Source organism: Dermacentor albipictus, chromosome 1 (genome assembly GCF_038994185.2).
Source record: "Dermacentor albipictus isolate Rhodes 1998 colony chromosome 1, USDA_Dalb.pri_finalv2, whole genome shotgun sequence".
Classification (NCBI taxonomy): domain Eukaryota; kingdom Metazoa; phylum Arthropoda; class Arachnida; order Ixodida; family Ixodidae; genus Dermacentor; species Dermacentor albipictus.
In genome coordinates this window covers 400,882,366-400,899,079 of record NC_091821.1, presented here as the reverse complement: position 1 = coordinate 400,899,079, position 16,714 = coordinate 400,882,366, and the positions used below count along the sequence as shown (strand labels likewise).

General features: G+C 45.8%; 1 protein-coding gene across 1 annotated transcript in view; it reads left to right on the top strand.

Moving 5' to 3' along the window:
* LOC135918754 (uncharacterized) overlaps nucleotides 1–14,688 on the top strand; it is a 58,366-nt gene extending 43,678 nt beyond the window's left edge. The window contains exons 19-23 of the mRNA XM_065452429.2: nucleotides 397–602; nucleotides 4,581–4,745; nucleotides 5,583–5,831; nucleotides 12,585–12,776; nucleotides 14,323–14,688. Coding sequence (XP_065308501.1) covers nucleotides 397–602; nucleotides 4,581–4,745; nucleotides 5,583–5,831; nucleotides 12,585–12,776; nucleotides 14,323–14,581 — 1,071 coding nt within the window. The 3' untranslated portion in view covers nucleotides 14,582–14,688. The remainder of the gene's footprint in view (nucleotides 1–396; nucleotides 603–4,580; nucleotides 4,746–5,582; nucleotides 5,832–12,584; nucleotides 12,777–14,322) is intronic.
* The last annotated feature ends 2,026 nt before the right edge of the window (nucleotides 14,689–16,714 follow it).

Below are 16,714 nucleotides of genomic sequence, written 5' to 3'. Positions count from 1 at the left end.
ATCGAGAGCAAGCGAGCTCGACATAATATTGCCCCTTATTCCTTCTTCTGACAGCCCTCAGTTCTGTGCTTTAAATTCCTTTGCCGCGGCATAAGTGGGCGAAACTTGGGGACACGCCAAGGGATCCAACGTTTCGACAAAGGGAAGAAGACAAGTTCGTCGAAACGTTGACTGCAGCGACATCCCTTGTTCTTCAATTGACCCCTCGGCCTTCGTTTTCCAGCGATACTCTCTTTGTTTGCAGCAGCATACAGATGCGCGTGCATTTTCCTTATCTTTTCTTTCTTCCGTGTAGAGGGTGCTCATTCTAGTTGGCTCGCGTACAATACAAGCTCGTCTTGCGCCTCTGCCACTGCGTGTCGCAACGGCCGTGATGTCGCGTGTCGTGTCGCGCAGTACGCCGAGACGACGGCCAAGATCCAGGTCGAGCTGCACGGCACCGAAGGCACGTCGGGAAAGTTCACGCTGCGCGACCCCCGCTGCAACCCGTACTTCCTGCTGGCCGGCAGCACCAACGGGCTGCTGCTCACCACGCAACAGACGCTGGGGAACATCATCGTGCTCAGCATCTTCTCCGACAGCGAGGGCACCAGGCCGAGCTGGTCAGTATAATCGGCGGCTTGCATAGGGTTTCCTGTGCCAATGATACTTATAGAAGTAATTACTCTGGCACAACCATCTTTCACATAGCGTGGGAATGATGGTTAGTGCATGCGTTTGTCTGATCTTCGTGCTTGTGGATCCAGACGCTCTTGCGTCTCTATTTACTACGCTTTATCTGCATTTCTCGGCCTAGATTTCGGAGAAATCCCATTTTCCTAAGCGTAACAGGCAATCAAGATTTTACGCACATGAATCATCCCTACGAAATATTGCACTCGTAACTCAATATCATGTTGAAAATTATCAGTTTGCAAAGTTGCAAAGACGTTTGAAGCCAGAAAGACGAAATGTGGGCAAATCCTTGTACTAACCACCATTCCCGTGCTTGCTGAACCACCATTCTTGAAGCTCACGTAAACCAGTTTCCTCTAGTAGTACTAAATGTTTAAGTTCAATGGAATTGGTCGCTTGCCGATTTAATTCTTCTGGCATGGATACGTCACCCGTATCCATGCCAGGATGTACTTATCGCGTGTTTTAGGGGAACAAACGGTGCTTTGAAATGTATAACATAAAACATGACACGTCACGGTGGCTCTGTTGCTATGGCGTCGCGCTGCCAAGCACGAGGTCGCGGATTTCGATTCCTAGGCCGCGATGGCCGCATTCCTACAAGGGTTCAATGCAAGAACGTTCACCTATACCATGCCTCGGGTGGACATTTATAAAAGAAAGAGAAACTAAGTGGATAAATCGATAGTCCGCAACCTTCCACTACGGCGTCCCTCATGGTGCAGTGTTAGGAAAGACTAACCCCACGACTTCGTATTTTTTTATTTAACTGGAACATCTACAGTGTGCATGCGATCGAGATTCGATACGGCACGATGAAAGATGAAGACAAACGCCGGTCACAAAATATAGCTACTAAATTTTTTGTTGTCCGCGTTTGTCTTCATCTTTCATCATGCTGAACACTCCGTGAATAAATGAATGAATTCTAGGGTTTAACGTGCAAAAACTACCATTTTATTATGAGGCACGCCGCAGTGGGGGACTACAGATTAATTTTCACTACCATTACTGTTCCCTCCCGAACAAACGGTATTCCTTCATACAATCTGATTTCATACATGTGGCAACACGTGAAGTTCGTGGAGCAGGAGTACCCGATACGTATTGTGGGATACCATCGTCAGGTATGCCGTAAGAGAGAACAGCCTCAGTAGATACATCATGCGCACATTTGAGGAGGAAGAATGCGTAGCCGCGGGCTGGAGCATATGGATCCGTGGTTACGGGACCGCGACTTCCTCACAATACATGTATACAGTCTGAATCACACTCATCTAGAGGGGTCAGTTGACCGATTTGGCCACCATCTTTCGCACAAAAGAAAGAAAACAACGCACAGGCCCACACCGCAATGCGACCAGGCATGGTAACGCCGCATGCTAGGTCTATTCGCGATATCGGACAAACATGGAGTGTATGTGGAAGCTAGCAGCTGTCGCGAAGTAGCAGCTGCGGACGCTGGCGCAATGCGCAGCCGGGGCCGCTCGACCCCTCTATAGACAAGTACGATTCAGACTGCGTCCGTGTGGCGAACTCGCAATTTCTGGAGAGGCGATCCACCGTCGTAGCCGAACCCTTCCACTCCCTTCTTTCTAAGTCACAACCCAGAACTGTCATGAATGAGCGCTCAGCTGTTGCCCGCCTCAGCTGTGCGCGCGAGGCAGAAGAGCTATGAGGGCTCATGTTCGCCGATTTTAAGGGCTCCGTTAGTGCACGTTATATCTCCAAGTAAAAAGAAAATAAGGAGTAATAGTTTGTTGAAAGGCGATTCCTCGTCCTCTTCGCATTTCACTGGGCAGCAGGGCGGTGGGCGACGAAAAACGCATGAATAAGGCCAGTGCGCATCCTTTCGCATTCTGTACGGTACTGTAGACAGCGGGCTTTGGATGATAGAAAGGTTCATGTGCTGCGCACCTCCCAACGACCGACCAAGTGCCTCTCAGTGTGCGCCTAAGTTCACACGATCGCATTATTGCTTTCTTTTTGTTTTCGTTTTGACGACAGTATATGTCGCAGTATTTACCACCACGCCGATGTCGGAGCAAATGAATTAGCATGACGGCAATTAAGGCAAGTTAAGACGGCAAGTTAAGCCCATTAACTGCACTGCATATTGTGCGTTGAAAAGAAGCTTCTATCATGTGAATTGTGGATTATTTTCACCGTTAAAGGCATCAAGATGTCACCGTAGCTGCGAAATCAATTAATCATACGTGCATGCACACGTGAATACACAATAAGATGGTAGAGTTCAGCTTACGGATAATAAGTTTTCTGTCGCCTCTTCCCGAGTACTGTCAGTGTAAAGTAATTAACGCCCTTAAAACTGAAGAAGGGTGTACGTTGGCCTACAACTCCCATCAGTATACCATTTCTGGGTTTAAGGGTGTCAGTTGTAGACCTACGTACACCCTTATCCACATTTAAGGATGTAAATTATTTTACAGTGTATTGCGCGACAGATTTTGACACTGTAAGGTTATTTTCACGAGGTCTTGCACAAAATCGTGTTTCGACAGCGAAACTGTTAAGGGCTACTTTCCCCATTATCATGTCCGCGTGTAAAAAAAAAAAAAACCCGAAGATAGTACAATGCCGGGCCGAGCCGCGGCAGAGGTGACGCAGGCGTTAAGCATTCCCCATACGTGGACCGATGCCGAAGATAGTGCAATGCCGGGCCAACCCACGGCGAATATGCAGTTCGCCATTAAGGGGCACACATACACAGCTTCGCTGGTCATCCATCTCCACAGACTGGAAGGGCACTGAGTTTGTTTTTTCAGTTATAGTTTACATTTATTTCGCTCCATTTTCAACTGCCGCTTCTGTGTATCGACATGGTATCGAGGTAGCACGATGGTATGAAACGCTGATGCGCATTCATCATGCCACAGTGTACACCGGAAATGTAGCCATAGTTTTGGAGCGCACTGTACAAAACATTCGCAACCGTACGGTCTATATAGCTTTCACTGTGTAAACGTTCATTTACCCTCGGCAGTGTCGCCAGTGCCAGGGACATGGTTCGTTCGCGTCCACATACTGCTTAAAGCTATATGATAGCGTAAGAATAGAGTGCATGGAAATGTGAGCAACGGAGCTTTTGACTTTATTTGTTTTTCGGGTGATTATAAACATGTATTAAGCCATAGTCAAGACTTAACAGCTCAACCGAGGCTGTTGTGTCTTTCTTCCAAAAGTTGCGTAGGATTTCTAAGGATGATGTGCTCCCTTATGCGAGTTTCAATGTAGCGTCAATGTAATTGCGCGATGTATATGGTGTTTCTCTATCTACGGAAGCACTAATACATCACTAATAATTAGTGACAGCTTAACGCTTGAGGTCCTACGAATATTGTACACTTGAATTTAATTGCATGAGTGTTCTTGCGTCGGACCCTTATCGGAATGCGACCTTTGCAACTAGAAATCGCGCTCGCGACCTTATGCCCAACAGGGTAACGTCAGAGCGACTGAGCCACAGTGGAGAAAAAATCCTCCATTGAAACACCTTAACATCTAGTTGTCTCTGCGAAAGAAAAAATTGATTGATTGATTGCTTGATTGATTGATCATTGATTGATTGATTGATTGATTGATTGATTGATTGATTGATTGATTGATTGATTGACTGATTGACTGACTGACTGACTGACTGATTGATTGATTGATTGATTGATTGATTGATTGATTGATTGATTGATTGATTGATTGATTGATTGATTGATTGATTGATTGATTGATTGATTTGTTCGTCACGTCCTTTACTAAGTATGTATCACCCGACTTCTGATTCTCATGACTGTTCGCCAAACCAATTGGCTTTCAGCAGGGACGAAGTCATCGCTCGATAACGTACATAATATTTCGAACGCGCGTAATCTACTAAACGTTGGACCCAGGCACTTAAAGAAGGTCGACGTGTTTCACGAGGGCACGCCGGAAAAGTTCCTCTTCGTGGTGGATAAGTGGCTTCGGTTCCAAGATCAGGACCACGCCGACATCCTGCCTTTCGTGGAGGGCCATGGCAAGAAGATGTCCATCATGTTCCAGCTTACCTTCCCCAGGTATGACCGCAACTCCGCAAACGTATAGTCCGCGCAGTTTGTAGTAGCCATTTCCACTGGCACGGTCCAATTTTCTAACATCTAAAAAGCTGGCGAGGCTTGCTTTCCGTGCTAGTTGCATTAGGCAAGTAACGTATCGTTAGCGTGCTTTCAGTTTCAGTTTCAGTAACAACTTTCAGGTCATCGGCCGAACAATGTGGCAGCTTGATAACGACAGCGCGGCAGCAGCGAAAGGACGATGCCTAAGGACTTTCACTCACGAAAAACCATTTGCTGCATTAATCCAGAAAGCTAGGCGAGTTGGTTCGAGCATCTAAACGGAAACACTCAGTATAAGAAAAACAGGACAGTGCCCGCCCTGCTTTCTTTCTCTCCTGTGTTTGCCTTCTTTTTCAGCGTTGTAAACATCTAAAAATAATTCGCGTATTGTTTAGCGCTGCGTTGACGAAGCGCGGGATTCCAAACTTTCGCATCGCTTCCAGCCCCAGGCAGACTAAGTTGTGGTTACTTGTGTCTCATCCATCGAAACGGGAGGTGCACTGCCCGTCTCGATACAGGGTGTCGCTTGCTGGTTGAATCGGTCTTGAATCGCCTCGAGGTGACGAAACAGCAAGCCCGTGGGACAACCCCGATCGACCTATATAGAGGCCGTGTTCAGGCCCGTACAAGAGGAGTGCGCCGGCTGTTCCTTCCTCATACCTTGCTGGTGAAGCAGCGCACTGACACGGACACAGTGAAGAGTCCGTGTCAGTGCGCTGCTTCACCAGCAAGGCATGATGATCACTCACCAACTAGCCCAACTTTCCACTTTGCTGTTCCCTCCTCCTTCGATCGCAGGGTGTTTCGGCTGTGCCACCTGCTGGTGAGCGTGTTTGCGTGGCCCAGCGGCAGCCGCTACACGCGCCTCCAGCGGCTGGTCACCATCCTGTTCCTGGGCGTGCTCACCATGTTCATGGCCATGGTGCTGCGCGGCTTCCATCCGGTGCCCGGCGAAGCTGAACCCGGGTTCGCCAAGGAGGCCGAGCGCGGGTGCGTCATCGCGGCCATCGTCTTCATTGCCGGGCTCATCCTGCAGATTCTGTTCACGTGAGTGCCCTCCTCGTTGATCGACTCTTGGGCGAGGACAGAACGATTGTCCTTTGTGCGCAGAGCGTCGGCCAGGCGGGCCATGGAAGCAAGCAGATAGCCATAGAAAAACAATTAATGCATGCGACACGAAGACGCGTAATCTCTAACTCTGCGTTCATCTTTATTTCATACGCGTTAATCTTTTCGTATCCACATTCACGTGGATACGAACAGTGGCGTAGCCAGAAATTTTGTTCGGGGGGGGGGGGGGGCTACGCCACTGACCCCATGTATATATATATATATATATATATATATATATATATATATATATATATATATATATATATATATATATATATATATATATATATATATATATATATATAAATGGGGCCAGTGGCGTAGCCAGAAATTTTGTTGGAGGAAGCTTTAGCTCGGGTGCTCCTATTTAAATACATGTAGAAGGGGAATTCGTTTTTCCCTGCAACCACTTCACCAAATTTGAGGAGGTGTGTTGTATTTATAAGAAAACGTTTAATTCTAGTGACTACTGGTTTCGAATTTTGCATTTAGGTGGTCAATTATTTATTAAAAATTGGCCAAATCGAAAATTTTCAGAAAACGAAACTATCACGTTTAAAACTCCGTGACTCAACAATGAAAAATGATGTCACAATTCTGTGAATTGCACCTAATAGCACATCTACAGTGGACAAAATAGATATGTTACACATCAATCTCAAAAAGATTTAGTATTGTGGAAATATGGCTTGTGCAGAACCCTTGTACACAACGTAACCAATTCACGTAAGATACAAATTGACTTAGCAAACTTGTCCGCTTTGACTGTTATAGTAGATGCCGTTTACAGAACCACAATGTCTGTTCTTCATGCATAGCTATTAGTTTGTAAACGTCGTGCTTCTATTTTTTCAAGCTTTCGAATTTTTCAAAATATTTTAAACAAAATTCAGGCCCTAAATCGAAGTTGTGTTTCCAACAGAACTAGGATTTAATTTTCTCTCTCAAATGCAACCAATTTCAATAAAAGTGATTAGCAGGATTATCTAAGAAAAGCGTTTCTGCGTTTTACAAGTGTTTGAATAGGCAGCGTCGGGTTGGGCCCGAGCTAAAGCTTCTTCTTAAACAATTTGTCAAGGGATCAAATCCATGAATAATAACTGCATTGTCATTGCCAAAGATGCTGCAAACGAATTCTTGAACCCTACGCACAGTCAAAACAAGTAAAATATGTATTTTTTCATAAAAGAATATACTCGTATGTGCCAAAAATCTTGCCCAAAATAACTGATATCAATGCTTCCATATTTTTGTCTATTTATTAAGTAAAAAAAATATTACACGAACTTTAGAACTATATCAGTTCGAAACCAGGAAAGCAGTGCATGCCGCTGATATGAAAAATTAAAAGGCAATGAACTGAACAAGTTGAGGACAAATATGTTAATGAAACTTTGTCATTCAAGAACCGTGCTTACATTCTTGTATATATGCAATGGCCAGTGAAAAATCTCAATGACGCTGTAATTTGTTTTAATGTATTACGCAGGAGCAGCTGTCACCGGTCGTGTATCGTGAGTAATTGCACCGAAATTATAGTCGCAACAGAGGGCATGTATAAAAAGCAGGAATTCTGCAAGATATACGAGGGCAAGTCAAATAAATGTGAGCCAACAACGGGGTACTTTATTTAAAAGTAGTCTTCATGAGAATTTAGACATTTGTCCCATTGACTAACGAGTCGCGTGATTCCCATCTTATAAAACTCCTTGAGTTACTGCTTCAAAAAGTCTGTATCTGGTTCCCTTGAGCTGTTTTTTCGGTTGCCCCAAAATGTAGAAGTCGCAAGGTGACAGGTCTGAGCTGTATGGCGGATGCTGCAGCGTTTCCCACTTGAACTTTGCCAGTTTTGTATTAACCACATAAGCGACGTGGGGACAGGCATTGTCGTGGAACAAGATGACTCCATTCGTCAATTTTCCACGTTGTTCGTTCTTGATTGCGACACGCTGCCGTTCTGGCGTTTCACAATATCGGAAACAATTGATAGCCTCTCAAGATTTAGCAAATTATATCGGTAATGGACCTTGACAACCGAAAAAGAAGTCAACAACACCTTTCCAGTGGAAATGATGGCCTTTGCGTTCTTTGGGCGTGGTAAATTCGAATGTTTCCACTGTAAGCTTTGCCGTCGTGTTTCAGGCTCGCAGTAGTGGCACCAAGGTTCGTCCCCGATCACAATTGCAAACAAGAAGTCGTCATCCTCATTGTGATACCCGATCAGATGAGTCAAGGCAGCGCGAAACTTCTCCGTCTTCTCGCGACGGATCAAAATCTTGGGGATCCATTGCGCACCAAAGAGCCGATAACCGAGAAGCTCATGAATTATGGCGTGAACCGAACCGTGTCTGATGTTCAGACCGTCTGCCAGTTCATCGATGCTTATCCTCCGTTCTTGTTTCATCAGCTCATGAACCTTTGAAATTGTGTGGGGGGTGATTGCACGATGATTTTGGCCCGGTCTTGGAATGTCTTTACAACGTCCTTTAAACCGTTTGCTCCAACGCTTCACAGTGGTCAATGAAATGCCGTGTTCAACGTAAACGGCAGCCATACGGCGATTAATTTCTGTTTTGGAAACACCTTTATCTGTCAAAAACTTCGCGACACCGAGCTGTTCAACTTTTGAAGTATCCATTATGTGACGCAACCATATTCAACCCAGTGTATGAGAGCATTAAAGAACATTTATCTTCACACCTGCGTGTCACTTTTGTAAATGAGACATGCCGTTCTCCTACGCGCATGCCTCGCAGATAATGAACCGAACCATTATTGCGCGGTTAGGGTAGGCTCACTTTCATTTGACTCGCCCTCGTACATTAGAAATGCAAAGATACAATGAGATATACAAATGCGAAAATACGGCTTGATAAAGGACAAAAAGTGTCACTGGAAACAAAGTTCACTGCATGTGTACACAAAACCTCGCAACACGATATTTAAGTATACGTATAAGTCTCCAATGAGTCTATGTATGTAAGAAAAAGTAACTGTATATAATGCGTCAAACAAGGCTAATAAACATGTTGCACAATCATAGATTCACAGAATCCTAGATTCCGCCCCCATTCCATCCACTCCCCCCGATGTATTGCGCGCGACGGAAGGCGGCGCGCTTCCTCCCCGCTTTTCTCCTTTGCGCACAGAAGACTGAGCCACCATCGTAGGCTCACCCATTCCACCTCCCCTCCTACGCTTTCACTCGCACATACAGCTTCACCCTTGGACTTTATACGAAACATGAGGGCGACGGCGACGGCAGGAATGCGCCTGGAGTGTCCATGTAATTGCTTTCGCAACAATATAATAAACGTATCCGGCAACTAAAGCGTCCCGTCGCCCATTACTTTCCGCAAAAGAAGTATCAAAATCGAACTTTCACCATGCGACAATTCGCTGCGCCGCAACAATGTATTTTTTATTTATTTTTTTGTGAGGCGGAAGCACCGAAATGGAAAAAAAAACGCATAGGAAAGTATGTTGGCCAGAATCGAATGCCTACATCGGGCACCTAATGGGGTTACAGAATTAATACCGAAGAAAACATGAGACGATTGGCCCACTGAGAACCATACGCATATTGCTCAGTATCCTACACCGGCGAAACAAGACTTTCCAGAAAGGTTCCGCTCAAGGAACGCGGTGCAATCCTTCGAGTCCCCACAGTGATGGCGGCGAGCAACCATTGTTTTTTTTTTCTCGTATGCTAGCCAGAAAGCTTCCAAAACTCTGTCAGGTGAAAATTCACTCGGCCAAAGCAAACCGAACGCCCACCGAAGTGCACCGCGCGGTGGTCGGGGCCGTATACGAGAAAAACATATGCGCTCTGGCTCGCTCTGGCAGCCCGCGGGTAGGGTAGCGAGAACAAAAACAAATTGAAGAGGCTCAATGTGTCCTCGGCGAATAAAAGTCAAAGTAGAAAAAATAAATAAGAACGCAGTTACTTTGGCTGGCTTTAGTGTCTTGACATGGATGTTCTGGCGTAGGTTAAAGAGAAATGATGATATTTTTTTATGTGACATGACGGCACAAATCAACCACCCCAACGCATCGTCTCATTGGACCTCGCTGCGTGTTTTGTCAACACGTCTGCTAGTGTGTTGATTTGACTTGTCTCGTTGTATGTTCCGATGTAAGACTTTAGAAAAGTCAATGGACCTTTGGCGTCAAATGTTTATAACAACATTAAACCCACAAAGTTCCGTAATTGAAAATTTAAAGCACAACTTTGGAAATGTCAATGCACGTTTCACATCAAGAGCTTATGAGATTTATACCCATAAAGTTTCCCAATTGATATCCATGCGCTCCATAGATTCCGTGGCCTCAGTGAGATGCCGCGGCGAGCCCGCTCACCATCAAAGCGCCCTTGAAACTTTGTGCTCGGATGGCACTGCTTGGCGTTATGTGACTGCCGGTGTATGGGCGTTGCCACGAAATCCAGCCCGAGTTCGCAATCTTCGCGGTTAAATGTCTTTTCGAGCGTCAAAAAGACATTCTAGGCAAAATCCAGAGTGATTTTCGGCGCCGGGGGTCGCTTTGGTCGGCGGTGCATGGACAGCACGAAAACATTTCGGGGGGGGCTCAAGCCCCATAAGCCCCCCCCCCCCCCCCCCCCCCTGGCTACGCCCCTGGATACGAACCAACCAGCTCAGCAAGGCGCCACATTTAAGCGGATAGCCATCCGACACCGATGCCAAATGTGTTGCACCGCTTCAGGGTTCGTTCGATCGAGTTATAAAAACCTTTACGTATCAAGGAAAAACTAAATATTCGCCTCGTTGCTAAACTTGATTTGATGTCAGTGATGGGCGGTGTAGGAAATGGATAAATTTATTTTAAAAAGCATTGAGCAACAACTCCCAAAAACCAGCCATCGCTGATCTCTGGGTTGTTGTCGCTCTCAGGAAAAGTTGCGGTAATGCTCGACTCCAAGCCACCGGAAACTTCGTTCCCACCGAAATGCGGCGGCCGCGGTCAGATTGTAATCCGTGAACTCGAGCTCAGTATCTCAACGCCACAGCCGCTAAGTTAACGCGGCAAGCAGGATGTCCGTGCTATTGCATGCAGTACTCGCTCTTTATAGTAAAAAAGGTCGCGTAGTTCTTTTTTCCTGCTTTACATTTTTTTTAAGTGACAGCAAATCAAGTTTAGCAACGAGGCGGAGCAGACTCCTCACTTTCGTTCTTACTCTTGAAGGGCCACGAAAGAGCAAAAATTGAGCCGCATCAATTATTTGGGCTTCTATAACACCTGAAAAGCCGCTCTTACATACCGTGACAAGAGGCTTAGTATAAGCCAGGAAGAAAAGCCACGACGAAAGCCAAAAACTAAGCCAAACACGAAAGACGCTTGACGACGGCGCTTTTGAAGTTCCCCAACCACTTCGCCATGACGCCATGAATGTCGAAACCGTCCTTTCGGGCGTGTAAACTTTTTTATCGGCAAGGATGGACGACATCGTATATATTCTAAATGAGCCAAAGGCCGAAATGAGGAAGCTTCAAGTACTCTTACTAGGCCACAACGGTTCAAATACAAAAATATACTTTTAAATTTGTGACGTCACGCCGGCGTACCGGCGCTTGAGTTTCGGTTTAAAAAAAGTTTTTCCGTCATTTCTTATTCTCATAATCAATTATTACCACAATATTACCGAAATATACGAAGGTAAATAAAAAAGTAAAGAGAATTTTTACATAACATCTCCATTTCCTGACAAAAAAAAAGAAAAAGCCACACATATCACATTTTCAGATATGCCGCCTGCAGCAAAATGCAATAATAGTATCGTGCAATTAGTTTCTGAATACCCTGAGTAAAGAAAGGTATTTGGTTGCGCACGAAGCCACATTTGCACCACTTGCTGGACCTCGCCACCTGATTCGAACCGACAACCACACCGCACTTGCTTCAAGGTGTAAGAGATGCGGTAATCCCAAAGCGCCAGATCAGCCGTGCACGGAAGATGGAGAAGCGCTATAACAGCCGACAGCGTATGCGCTCCAATTCGACTCCCTCCGACGACAGAAAACGCACTGCTACACGCTGTTTCGTCGATGGTGCAATCGGGGAACAGAGCGTCCATGCGTTTTATATTATTGTTCTGCGACATTCTACTGAATGGGGCAGTGCAATGGATAATCTTACTTCAACGTTACTCCAAGTATACGCGTGGTGACGTCAGAAACAACATGGCTTCGTTTATGCGCGCGAAAACACAAAATTGCCTCTAGTTTTTTATTATTATTATTGTTTTATTTACCCTCCTAGCTTTGAAATGTAGTACAGCAGTTTAAATTAGTGCTGCTCTCTGGCGCCTTATTTGGAGTCACGCCTGATTGGTTTTGTGCTGGCCGAGTCAACGTGAAGCAGTTGAGCGCGCGCGGTTTCGTCAGAGTGACGTGCGCGCCCGTCCCGGAGACGTCACCGACCGCAGCGCTCCTGGGCCCGCTTGCACAAAACTCTTTAGTCCGATCTTATTCTGATATTCAGGCTCATTCGAATCTTATTGGAGGCTTAACCTTCCCTAGCCGATAAGTCGCTTGCACGAAAGAGACTAGACGGAAACAAGACACCAAATTAATATTGAAATGAGACCGGAATCTAGCCTGCTTCGAGCTGGCTTATCCAAAACTTATTCAGTATTTTCCAACATGGCTGCCCTGCTCTCCGTCGCCGCAGGTTCTCGAAGCAGATGCCGCCGGAGAAGGTCCGGCTGGCGTCTCGCGACACCAACGCCGAGGCGGCCAAGACAGCGCGGGTGCTCACCACCACCAGGTACACGACGTACACCCGCAACCCGGAGATCAAGATCGCCTACGAGATGCCCGAGTACCGCGACGAGAGCGCCGCCGTGGTCGCCCGGGACGCCAGGTGAGCGAGGGAGCGGCCGTCATCATCATCATCATCAGCCTGGTTACGCCCACTGCAGGGCAAAGGCCTCTCCCATATTTCTCCCCGTTAATTGCGATCTCGAGATCTCCACATAATACTGACTCGATCCCAGCGCACTGCACTGTAATATAATTTACACCCTTAAAAGTGAAAAGGGTGTAAATGTGTCATAACTCACGACATTAGTGTATCCATGATATAAATAACACCATATGGTAAGGAGTTATATACACATTTACACCATTTTTCTCTTTTAAGGGTGTAAATTATTTTACAGTGTATTGCAGTCCTAACCTCGGTATAACGAAACCCGAGTTCACAAAATTTTCGATTTAAGGACGTGCTTTCGACTCCTGGACGCACATCCATTAAGCGTGATATATGCGTCGAAAAAAACCTCGAAACAACGAAGTGAACGCTACGTCTCACCCGATGTAACAAAGTTGTGGAAGAAAATGTGGGTAAACTATAGGCGGGGAGGAGCCATGTGGGTACCGTAGGTTTCAGCTCAGACAGTGGGAGGAGATTGACTCGATATAGAGGCAGCTTTGCCTTAGGATGCCCTTACCTAAAAACATTGATCCGGAGAAATCGTTTTGTTCGGCATCCACCTCACCAAACTTGATATGCGTTTTTCTTGTGTGTGTTTAAGTGACTAGGTTTAAATATATAGTTACGACTCTACGAAGCAGGATTCTTTTTATTTAGGTCAGCAATGTTTTCTTGCAAAAGCTGTTAAAAAGCGCAAAATTAAGCACCAAGTTTATTACTCTGCAAGTCAGCGTTAATGAGGATATCAAATTTCTGTTGGCTGCAGTTACTTATAGAGACCTAAAGCATGCAAACGTGGTGTATTATATACCGCCGTGAAATACACCATAAGTACCCTCGTATAACGTTGTAACAATGTCCCGTAAGCTATAAGCTAATACATCACGCTCGTCCACTTGAGATGCTCCAGCAGGTGCAGTTTACAGAACTGTCACAGCAATGTTATTGGCTTGTACATTTCGTGCTTCAATCCCGCGTAAACTCTCTGATATTCAGCATATTTTGTAAAACTTACGACGCCCTAACTTAATATTATGGGCCTGTATTCAGAACAAATAGAGTAGTTATTACGCTAGAATCGTTCGTAAAATGAAAATTACAACCAATTTTTATGCAGGACATATAATTACCGAAGGCGGACGGCCAAGGGCAAAGAGTGCTCAAGAACAAAAACGTTGTGAATTCCATTTCTGCTTCTCCCAGTAGATGGAATTCAATATATATTTTTTTCAATCAACAAGAAATATTTTTAAAAATCTGAAATTACCTAACCTACAGTTCTCCCACTATAGTTACAATAGTATGTACCGCACATTTTTGCAACATGCAATTTAGCCAAACTGAAATTTCGTTTCGGTCGGCCTTCTTTAAACGCTGACCGGTGCCTTCATATATATATGGGCAGCGGAGACAGCGAGCCGAGCATTCGGAGAAATGTTTCACAGCTGCGAACACTGCGCGGCCGGCTGTGCAGGGCGCTGTCGCTGGCCGAGGAGCGCGTCGAGGAAGGCATCCTGCCGACGCCCTTCCTGTACATCGGGCTGCTGGTGGCCCTGGTGCTGTCCGTCGTGCTGTCGGGCTTTATGGTGCCCATCGGCCTCAAGTACACGTACAACGCGAACGTCTCCTGGTTCAAGTCGCTCATCGTCGCCATTCTGCTCAACAACATAGTCATCGACGTCATAAAGTCTATCGGCGTGGCCGGTTACGTGGCCAGCAGAAAGAAGAAGTAGCTACATCGTCATTTCGCCCATCTGCTCATCGATACCTTGTCCCTTCAAGTGCTTTACCTTTTGTCTCATGTGTGTGCTCGCGCCAATAAAGGTGAAACATCCCGCCAGCCTTTCGTCTGGGGCATCTCGTAGAACGCAGTGCAGGGAAACGTTGATGTTTGTGTTAAGGGAAAGCAGCGGATACGATTTTTGAAGGGAAGCACGCGTGCTTCCCCTCGCAAGCTTAAGAAAAGCCAGTGGGTCCAGAGGGAAGCATTAGAGTGTATGAATGCGCTCTTCTCCCCTCGATCCGATCAAGAGTGGTGACATTCTTTGAAGAGACCTGTACCGACAAACCCAATTGCAGATAATGCTGCTGTTGTAGATAATATACAATCAAACTTTTAACTGTGTAGGCTAATCACAGCCTTTGTAGAAAATTACTAATACGTGCTACCGAGCGTTAAATTTTACGAACAACGTAAAAACTTAGCTCAACGCTCTGAAAGAGCTGAATGGGACACAATGTTTACATTTCAAAAAATATATGGGACATCTTGCCGGGTAATGTGCGTGCAACGTTTCAAGATAGTCAATTACAGACTTTGCAAACAATTTCTCAGGCAAACGTCCTTAAAAGCACTGTGTACGACCTCGACATTTCTCATAGTCGTAAGAGAAGCGTCCGTGACACCTAGTTGGCATTCCCTTAAAGTTGTAAACACGTCATGGTTAATGTATGGCGAAGACTGGTCCGACATCTGCTAATGTATAATTTTGATGCGCTCTTTTCTGATGCCTCCATATTCTGCATTAAGCGTAACGCAAAACCCATAGGTGGAGTTCTTATATATACTGGAATGAGTCTTCACTTGTGGGTAGTTGAGCAAACAAGTACCTAAAAGATTCCGGTAGAAACCATCTTAGGATGACCGTCGACGTTAATGCGCTTATCATCGAAGCTATGCAGGAACACTCCGTATCGCCGCCGCCAAAACGCGCCACGTATGAGGCGCGTACTGCAGCCGTGCTCCTCCCTCACGTTTCTCTCGGGACACGCTGCGCCCTCTAGCGCCGCCGCCACGAAGTCCGCGCATGATGCATGTCTGAATATGTATTCAGACAAAGTTTTCTTAAAATATATATATCACGCGGGTTCGATTCGGCCCAGCACCGAAGAAATTTTAAAATATTTTTTTTTCTGTCGTTGAAGAGCGGCACATACCTACAGTGGCACTTAATCATTCACCCAAGTTCGCGTCAGAGGGGTTCGCGGAGGAGCGGCACACACTCAGTGGCACATGTCGGCGTGATGGAGGTTGGATCCATAGATACCGGAAATGCGTGAAGTATATCCCAAGAATGCCAATCGCATTATTAAATCATTCTAATAGTATTAATTATTTATTTACTCAAACAATATTTCACTGGTTTGTACGAATGTGCTCATCATAGCCAGATATGAGGGAGAAGCGGTCGTTTTGAGTTTCCTTAACGTGCAATGGTACCTCGGAACACGGTTTTCGGAACACGGCATATTCGAGTAAAATCTATATTTCATCGCAGCCTAGGCACAGGTGCTTCAACGCAAAGGTATAGTTGATACTTCTTCATACAATCATCACATTCCTGACGTACATTTCACAATCTCTGAAGAAGTCGCGAGAAAATTTATCTGGTTCTCATTTTTTCCGTGCTCCGAAATGTTCTGAAAACGGCTGTACGTCGGCTTCCCGGGATTAATATTTCTGGTTTTATGACGAGCTTTGTGAATAACCACTGAATACTCGTTTTCCCCTATTCTGATGCGTTATACACGAGGCGCGTATATACAGGGTCTCCCAGCTAACGTTAACCAAGCCCTTGGATATATGGATGCAAAACTTTGATGAAAGTACTGAGGTACGCGACTCAGCGCCCTGTAGGCCGCTCCCACGTTGGGACAAGTCAGGCCATGCCCGACCGTCGCATCGTGGGCCCTCTGGACAGCCCATAGTTGCGCCCCGGCATCGGGGCTCTTGATAGCGGAGAGCCACTTGTCCTCATTGATTTGTTCCATGCCTCGATATGAGGGGCAACGCCAGGGCGTATGGTCTAGGCTATAGCGAAGTCATTGCAGTGCCTGCAAGAACAACTGCCATAAGAGTCGGGATA